Source organism: Nannobrachium achirus (assembly GCF_963921795.1).
Source record: "Nannobrachium achirus genome assembly, chromosome: 4".
NCBI lineage: Eukaryota > Metazoa > Chordata > Actinopteri > Myctophiformes > Myctophidae > Nannobrachium > Nannobrachium achirus.
The window spans coordinates 8,360,153-8,369,672 of record NC_137813.1 but is presented as its reverse complement, the minus strand read 5'-3'; the positions used below and the strand labels follow the sequence as shown (position 1 = coordinate 8,369,672).

General features: G+C 42.0%; 1 protein-coding gene across 1 annotated transcript; it reads right to left on the bottom strand.

Moving 5' to 3' along the window:
• Positions 1 to 994: 994 nt before the first annotated feature.
• On the bottom strand, positions 995 to 8,817 carry LOC308284010 (microfibril-associated glycoprotein 4-like; the record flags this gene model as incomplete). The annotated part of the gene is made up of 4 exons (XM_080724532.1): positions 995 to 1,503; positions 3,165 to 3,523; positions 3,622 to 3,693; positions 8,700 to 8,817. 4 exons carry the CDS (start codon positions 8,815 to 8,817, stop codon positions 1,234 to 1,236), a joined length of 819 nt encoding a protein of 272 aa, XP_080580658.1. The 3' UTR covers positions 995 to 1,233.
• Between the last annotated feature and the right edge of the window lie 703 nt (positions 8,818 to 9,520).

The following is a 9,520-nucleotide window of genomic DNA, read 5'->3' as shown; positions in this document are numbered from 1 at the left end:
GCTTGTGAAACAAGTCATTTCACACACTTGTACCATCTGTAAACCTCTGACTACCCTACCTGATCATATTACTACAGCGTCACACAAAAGTATCAACATTGCAGATGCACAAGCTCGAAACGCACCGCTTTTTGAGCTTGTAGATCTGCTACTTTTGATGCTTTAGAATTTGAATCTTGAAAAGTAACAGTTTTGGTTTCCACCCGTCAGAGGAGATAATAAAACTATAATGACTAAATACCACAACAGGTTTGTACATCTGTTGCTTTGAACTGCCTAATCTTTATTCCTTAAACCATGCACGTTATGTACATGCATCTGTATATGTAAGTTATCTGTCATAACGTCTAACTGACTGATGCCACTGCTGCTTTTCACCTTAATGCACCTTATGTAAACGTCACCCTGCCATGATGATATGTAACGTTTTCCTTGTATAACAAGGACTTCCACACTTTATTTTTTTTACAACTGTAAGCCTGATGTGACAATATATTTGAGTTGAGATACAAATTAGATCACAACTTTCCATTTGAACCTTTTAGCAGTGTAGACATTTTAGTTGGTGTTGCTTTTAACTCCCTTTTCTTCTTCCAGAATTTAGTCATTATGTTGATTATTTCCAATTCCTCAAAACACGTGTTTGTGTCACTGCTGTTGTATCTGACTCAGCTGCTCTCAAACAACACAACAGGTGCCTGCCTTATAAATCAATAAATGTGATATAATGCAATATAGACTGACCTACCAATTAATCACTAATACCAGTAAGACTCCCTAATCGGGAGATAAGCAATCGTCACGTCGCATACACAAACTTTAGAAGGCAGTCGTAGCCAATCAGGATGGGAAATGGACAGAGCCATGTTGATGACATGACTTTAGAGATACTGTGTACCGCTTTGCGTGATTTTAGGCCTGTAGGAGTAGTGCCCAAAAATTTGTTTGAAAAATAAAAAATACACATTGTCTCTGTCTTTATCTCTTTATTTGTTTAACAGCTTGGATTATTTATTGATTTAAGAGCCATAGAGGACAGCAGGTCATCACTGTAATAATATGTGATACAATACAGATATCTACTGTATGAGTTTAGGATTAAACAGAGTCTCAAAGAATGAAAAAAAAAAAGAAAAGAAAAATCAAACCATGAAAAAGTGTAAATATTGCATCATGCCTTTTATACCACGGCTGTGCTTTTCAAATCTATGCATGTGAACCTAGTAGACATGTTTAAGGAACACGTCTGATCTTCATGGCTACAGCTTTCAGGGAGTAATGATTCTTCTTCCAGTGGTACCAGTTCACACCTTTAGACGTTGTTACCTGCTGGTAAACACCATTGATGTTAACATAATGACACTCCTTGTACCAAAATGCACCAGAATAACTACTTGCACAGTTGTGGCTCCACGTGTCCTGATCTTTGTCAAAGGTTGAGAATTTCATTCCACTGTGATAGGTCAGAGAGTCTCCTGCTCCTCCACTCTTGAAGCCAGCAACCTGCAGCAGTGGTGGAAAAAGTACATTTGTTACTTAAGTAAAAGTATCAATACTGCAATGCAAAAAAATACTCTGAAGTCTGGTATTGGGAATTTACTTGAGTAAAAGTACATGTTCCATTTTTTTCCAAAATATATATAATGATTTGAAAATAGCAGATCTACAAGCTCACATCACAACACGGTGTGGAAAAAATGCGAAATACTCATTACAAATACTCAGTACAAATACCTAAAAAAAAAAAAAAAATTTTATCGTCTAATCAGGCTTTTGTGACCACCCTGGACAGATTTGAATTTGCTTGATTCAGTATTTACAATGATTTGAAAATAGCAGATCTACAAGCTCACATCAGGACACTTTGTGAGCTTGTAGTCGAGATAGGGCTGAAGTGCTTAATGTAGAGTAGGCTATGTTTTGTAGTAATAATATCCACAAAGTAACTTGTAACTAAAGTTTTCAAATAATTGTAGTGGAGTAAAACTACAATATTTGTCCCTGAGATGTTGTGGAGTAGAAGCTGGCCGTGTTTTTTCGACTAACAATGCATTTTTGGGAAATTTTATATTGGTGCATTTATATATCGCTTTTATCCAAAGCACTTTACAATGTGCATTACATTCACACACCGGTGGTGGTGGAAACCATGCAAGGCACCGAGCTATCTCTCTCTCTCTCTCTCTCTCTCTCTCTCTCTCTCTCTCTCTCTCTCTCTCTCTCTCTCTCTCTCTCTCTCTATATATATACACATATATATATATATATATATATAATGTTAATGGAGTTACAATGGGTTTGTATAGGATAGGGGTGGGTCTGAAAAATAATCAAATATATAAATACTGAATCAAGCAAATTAAAATCTCTCCATGGTAGTAACAAAAGCCTGATTAGATGATCAAATGAAAGTGAAATATCCCTTTAAGTACAGTACTTAAAACTCATACAGTGCCCCGGGCCACAAGTGGCCGCTAGAGTGCCAGAAATATCTGTATAGGCCTTCGCTCTAGCTACCGTAGAAGAAGCCAGTACTGCCTTTTGTTTTCACTGCAGCCACTGCAGCTATGGGGGACGAGAGGAGGAAGTTAGCTAACACTTAGCCATTCGCTGTTTTATTTTTTAGAAGCCCGATCTAAAGCTATTTCAGTCGCAAAAAAACTTTGTGTTTGGTCTGGGAACACAATTCAGAGAAAATCCTCTCTAAAGATGTGACTTATTATTGGATTTGGCGGCGCGATGCGGCGGCGTTGCCCGATTACGGGCCGTGGATGGCCGAGTCTCGGCCCGGGGCATGGATGGAAATTTAGACCGGGGCTTTGTTGAGGCCTCCGATTAATTAATTCATTTTATTAAATATCCCGGACTAGATCGGGATAGGCACCCCGGAATACGTCGCGCCGCCGACAGTATAGATTGAGTTTTTTGGGGGGGGGGGCTCTAAACTTTATTTTAAACCATTTTCAATGGAATAAATCGTCGGACCATCTAGCGTCTCTCGTTGGTAAGCGCTGGACGAGCCAGGACCACCCACGTTGGTCCAAGCTGCTCAGGGTAAGTAAAATAGCAAATAAAATATTGTATTGGATTGAAAATATCCCGGACTTGTTCGGGATAGGCACAAGAAGGGTTAAGTAAATGTATAGTGACTTTACACCACTGACCTGCAGCCTGTAGCCATCAGCCTCAGAACCCACAGAGAAAGAGGAGTAAGAGGCAGACGCTGTGTTTCCCTGAAAGTCTTCCATGTCCACCCTCAGCTGATACTTTTTGTCCTTGGTGAGGAGATGCATGTTCTCCAGTCCCAGCCAGTACTCGCCTGATGCGTCTCCAAACCCAGCCTTGTACTGAGCCCAGGGTCTGTAGAAGTCCACAGTGCCGTCCACTCTTCTCTGGATGACTGTCCACTTCCCTCCATCTGTGTCCATGTCACAGTAGACCTTGACAGGTGCAGTAGTGGGGTAGATGGCGTACACCCCACTCTGTGTGGCGATTTTCTCACAGTCCAGGTTGACCAACAGAACTGCAACAACAAGTATCATCTTGAAGTCTTTTGATCTGAACAAGGTAACTACCTTGACCACTCCCAAAAGTGCAATAGTTTCAGAACCCCATACTTACTGGACAGTTCCTGCACTTTGTTCTCACTGACATTCAGCCTGGTTTCTACAGCGGACAGCTGAGCACCATGAGCTGAAATGGATAAACATGCATATTTAATTAATATAACATGAATATGAAATCAATACAACATGAATATTAAACTAGAAAGATGCAATTCTGGGAAATTGCAAGTATGGTTGCCATGACGCGAGTCACACCTGCAAATGAATTCCGTCTTACCATTTAAAATCTTCCCATTCAAGTCAATGGGAATATTATTTCACCAACTAGAAGCAGTGCTCTCAATATATAATTACGGGCCTTTTCAAGTCCATGGGATATATCTAGCATGCGTTTTCATTAAAAGTAAAAAATAAAAAAAAATAAAAACGCTTGCTATGTTCATTATGATCTTGTCTTTACAAATACCATAATTGTTTACTGTGGAAACGGTCACTTATTCATTGAATATCACTAAAATGTCAACTAAATAACCGTCCGAACAACCACCTTCTAACTAGTTAAACAACAATGAAATGAATTGAATCAAAATTAGTTTTGATCATTTTATTTTCATGAAGTTATGATAATCCTGTTAGATACAATTCTTTTTTGGAATATATCAAATATAATATGGAAAATGACACATTTGAACTGTGTCCGAGATAAAATGTTTTCAATTGTATATCTAATATTTAGAAGAAGCTTTCTTTAAAAAATGCCATGTGGTCAGGGACGTGCTGGCCATTGGGAAACTCCCAAACGGCCAGTTCATTCCCGGCCTGGACCATTAGGAACAAATTAAAAATAAAATATCGGCCTTCGTTCCATTTTGGGGGCTAGGCGGCCAACAAAGTAAATCGTCACTTTCGGGCAGAAACCTTGTGTCTCCAAGTTTCAAATTTGTAAATTCTTTCGCAAAGCAAAGCCCTGCTTCATCATACAAGGCCGTCGCACAAAAGTAGTGAAAACAGCAGATCTACAAGCACACAGCGCTTTGCGGTGCGAGGCGTTGTGTGCTTGTAGATCGGCTGTTTTCACTAGTTTAATTTTTTTTTTAAATGATAAATACAAAACAAACGGTTTTGGACATACAAGGTTTCCACCCGACAACGACAACATTTAACTCATGTAATTCACCAATCACAACTCCGCCCCTCCAAACGCTGCCTCCGACCAGAATCACAGCCGCCTCTAATGGAACATTCACTTGAATGGACATCCAGCGGATTTTTACACGTTAAATATTAATTCCCCCAACAATTATAACCATGACTACAAACACCTTATGTGTTATGTTAAATAGCAACTGATTAAGTAATGTACGTCTGTGAATGTCTGACTGAATGAACAGGGGTAGCGACACAGATATAAAAAGCTAGATACCTCCTCCGCCGCTGCAGTTCATTAGCGCGACTGGTCAAACACCTCTGGCGGAAGTGCATAACTGTGGAACTGCGGAAGGCACTCTGCCCCCTCCAATGGGAAAGAGGGAGTCCTGCCAGTCCTGCATCTGATTGGACTACCGAGCTTCCCATTCTGTGACGCACAAGGAAGCGTCCTTCAGAATTCCCAAGAGCCCCGCCTCAGAATTCTGGAGGCTTGCGTAGAGTTTGGTAGAGTTATTGGGAGGCTTGCCAGCGGTCTTGGACCAACACCCCCCAGCCGGAAGAGGCGTCTACCTTTCTATGTCTGTGGGTAGCGACGCGAAGTGTTGTATTTCAACTCTGCTTTCGACTGCAGGCTGTGGGCAGGGGCGTCACAAGGGGGGGAAAAGTGGGACTGACTTACTAAAGTTGTAGTGGAGTAAAACCACAATATTTGTCCATGATATATTGTGGAGTAGAAGCTGGCCGTGTTTTTTCAACTAACATTGCATTTTTTTGGGGAAAATGTATATTGGTGCATTTATATAGCGCTTTTATCCAAAGCGCTTTACAATGTGCATTACATTTACACATCGGTGGCGGTGGAAACCATGCAAGGCACCAAGCAAGCTATCTATCTATCTATCTATCTATCTATCTATCTATCTATCTATAATGTTAATGGAGTTACAATGGGTTTGTATAGGACAGGGGTGTGTCTGAAAAAATAAATATCAAATATCTAAATACTGAATCAAGCAAATTAAAATCTCTCCAGGGTAGTAACAAAAGGGCCCAAGGTGGAAGGGCCTTAATTATTTTAGGCTTTATCTATTGAAAAATAGCAGATATACAAGCTCACAGCGCGGCACCGAGTGCTGCGCTGCGAGCTTGTAGATTTGCTATTTTTGAAATCCCACGATGAACAACATTCATGTGGGCCCACAGCGAATCCTTGTACCCAGGGCCCAGAATTTGGTGCGACACCCTTGCCTCTCCCTCTGCGGCTCGGCAGCTAAACTGCCGAGCGAACATTTCACGCCAGAGATATCATGTTATAGATTTATAAGCAATCGGCATGATAAGAAACATGTAGCCTACATTTGAAGCAGTTTATTCTGGTTGGTTGTTTGTGTAATGGAGAGTAATAGCCTCTAAACAAATCAGTGTAAAACGGCTCTGTAGGTCCAGCAGACAGGCGATTTCCTCATTGTGCTGCTGCATCCTTATATATTCCTTTGTCGTATTGTTTTAAAAGTTTAAAGGTCTACATATTTTTCCAATGCATTGGACGAGATTTCGAAGCTCTGGGTCCAAAACGGAATTAATATTTAACGTCTAAAATACGCTGTATGTCCATTCAAGATGGTGCGGCTGTGATTCTGGTCGGAGGTCTAGGCGGAGAGGTGGCTAGATTGATCCATTGGGCCACTGGCTTGTCATTATCTGAAATGGCAAATCTTTGAGTAGCTATAGCACGCAATGAGGGCCTCTCCAACTCTTTTTCCCAAGCTGAATCAGGGGCCCAGCACGTCCCTGCATACTGGTGGCGCTATAACAGGCTAATGTGAAAAGGGTGGCATTTGTTCCTTGACCTGTAGACCAATTTCCTGAGCGCTCCCCTGTAGAGGGTGCCGTTGCCATTGCTGTGGTGCAAACAGCAGCCAGTGGTGGAGTAGAAGTTAAATTATTGAAAATGGTAAATAGCCTACTCAAGTAAAGTACAAATACTCAAAATTGTACTTAACTCGATGCGTGCCAAGGCCACTTGGGGGCGCCAAAGTCTGTAGCGTGGCCAGGGTCACTCTCATAGACGAGCGCTGTTACATACAGGGACCCACGTAGCAGTGACGCGTGTGTTCACGTTCGTGCATGTGATGAAAAAGACCCGGATGAAAATGGCTACAAGATAGCTAAGGCTATCACTCATTTAGAAGCCTGATTTTCGGCGATTTAGCCGTAAATAAAACTTTTCTGCTTCCATAAGAACACAGTTCAGAGAAAATGAACTTCAAAGATGTGAGAATGTATTGGATTCTGCGGTGCGATGCGGCGGAGTTACGCTCTCGCGGGCCGGTGTAAACAGATCGCGGTCGGCGGCCTGGATGAAAATTTAGACTCAGGCTTCGGTGAGGCCTCCGATTATTTAATTCATTTTATATAAAAAGCCGATATAGTTCGGGATCGGCACCCCGTGAAACGTTGCGCCGCCGACAGCATAGATTCAGTAAAAATTGGGGGGCTGTAAACTTGGCATCTGGCCATTTTCAATGGAATAAATCGTCGGGCCGCGTAGAATGCCTCGTTGGAAAGCGTAGGACGAGCCAGGACCACCAACGTCTTTACAAGCAGCTCAGGGTAAGTAAAATAGCAAAAAAAAAAAAAAAATGTTTCTTGCCGAAAAAAAGCCAAACATGTTCGGGATTGGCACTTGAAGGGTTTAAGTACTGTACTCAAGTAAATGTAGGCTACAAGTTACTTTACACTAATGTTTACACCACATCTAATGGCGACGGCGCTCTCTACAGGGGAGCGCTCCGGAAATCGGTCTATAGTGGGAATGTGTGCAAAATCTTATGCAAATCCCACGCTGAGTGGCAAAATCACGCTCTTTCGAACAACCATCATTTCGACCGGAGGGTTAGCGACTCACTCCACGGAGGTTAGGGTTAGGGTGAGGGTTAGAGTCGGGTGTCGAAAAGATGACATGTAGTAACAGCGACACACTCCCACGCTTGTTTCATGATTTGAGGCATTTTGTTCAAAACGGACGAATCTTGCAAACTTTGGAAGCCAAAGTTAGCCAATCAGGATGGAATATGAAGGGGAAAAAATCATATTTTACATAAATTGAATGCAGATTTGAAAAATGCAGAACAAAGGTTTTTTCTTTGGCCTCTACACTGATTGGTGGAGTTATTAGGCAAAAACACAAATTAGGCTGTTATAGCGCCACCATGGGGATGGTTTTATCGTTTTCAAGTGGCATTTCTTCCTTGGCCTAGTGGGAATATGTGTGTGAAATGGAAATAGCACTCTGTGTTCATAATTTGAGGCATTTTGTTCTAAACAGAGCAGTCCTGCAAACTTTGGAAGGCAATCTTAGCCAATTAGGGTGGAATATGAAAAATCTGAAATACCCATTTTGTTTAATGACCGTACCGATTTGTGTGATTTTTGTCCCAGAATGTGTTTTGCACAAATTCGCCTCCTGGTGGCGCTATAACAGGCCCATGTGAAAAATGGCAGAGGTTCTTTCCGGCACCCAGGGAGTGTGCGTGCACAGTTTCACTGCAATCGTGGCAACATTGCCGGAGATTCCGCTGTTCACAGACGGAAGGACACACGGACACACGAACGGACGGACAGCGTGCAAAACATAATCTCCCCATGTCTTTCAGCCTGGCGGAGACAATAAACTAATGGCCATTATGGCGATCTCTGTGTCAGTCCTTGTCCCTTTTATGCCATGGAAATCCATCAATGTCATCAATATTAAGCCCATATCTTGGAATACCCATAGAGTATGTGGATATACTTTGTCAGTCTCATGTGGTCTATGACGTCAGACATCTATGATGTCAGTCAGCTCCATATTTGGTAAAAGTTAGAATTTCTGCATTTTCCCATTAAATTCAACAATGGAGAAATTTAAAGGGGTATTTAAAAGAAACGGTTTTGTCATTTTATCATCTATTAAGGCTTTTCTGACCGCGTCCAGGCGGTTACCAAGGCAGTCAACGTCCCAGCCCCGCCCCTCCAGCTTTCTTCCGCCTACGTCAATCCTAGTTATGGACTCTGATTGGTCCGTGAGAACTGTCATGGCCGCCATCTGCTCCGCTAGCATTATTTTATAAAACGTTTCATTAAGTTTTAATACACTTTTAAACTAATGTAAACATGTAATAATATAATATGCTATCAAAAATCAACAAATCACCTTCTACAATACATGTGTGGAATTCCTTGACTGTTTCCCTTAAGACATGTAGTTCGCTGGGCTCTTTCAAGGCTGCCCTGAAAATCCACCTTTCAGGAGGCCAGAGGCAAAGGTAGTCACCACTCCTCCCAGTAACACCCACCCCCTATTCATTTTATTTATATATTTTATAATTGCATTGAATGTAGTTCTTTTCTCCGTACATATAATGTATTTTATAATTACATTAAATGTTGTTCTCGTACTGTTTGTGTAACGGAGGTGATCCGAACCTCCCCACCTGGCTTTGAACCCGGGTCTCCCATGTGAAAGTCCAATATCTTAACCATTATTCCAAAGGGATGTCCCTATGGAATGAGAGCAGATACTAGACTTTTGAGGCTTCAGGCTGGGGCTGCGACTCTCTCCGCCACACTCACCCCCCTTTAACCTCCTCCTGCGGGGAAGCCCGGATCCGGGTCATGGCACCAATGTAACGGAGGTGATCCGAACCTCCCCACCCGGGTTCGTACCCGGGTCTCCCACGCGAAAGTCCAATATCTTAACCACTAGACCAAAGAGACATCTCTTTGGTCTGGGGGAGATACTAGACTTTTGAGGCTTCAAGGCT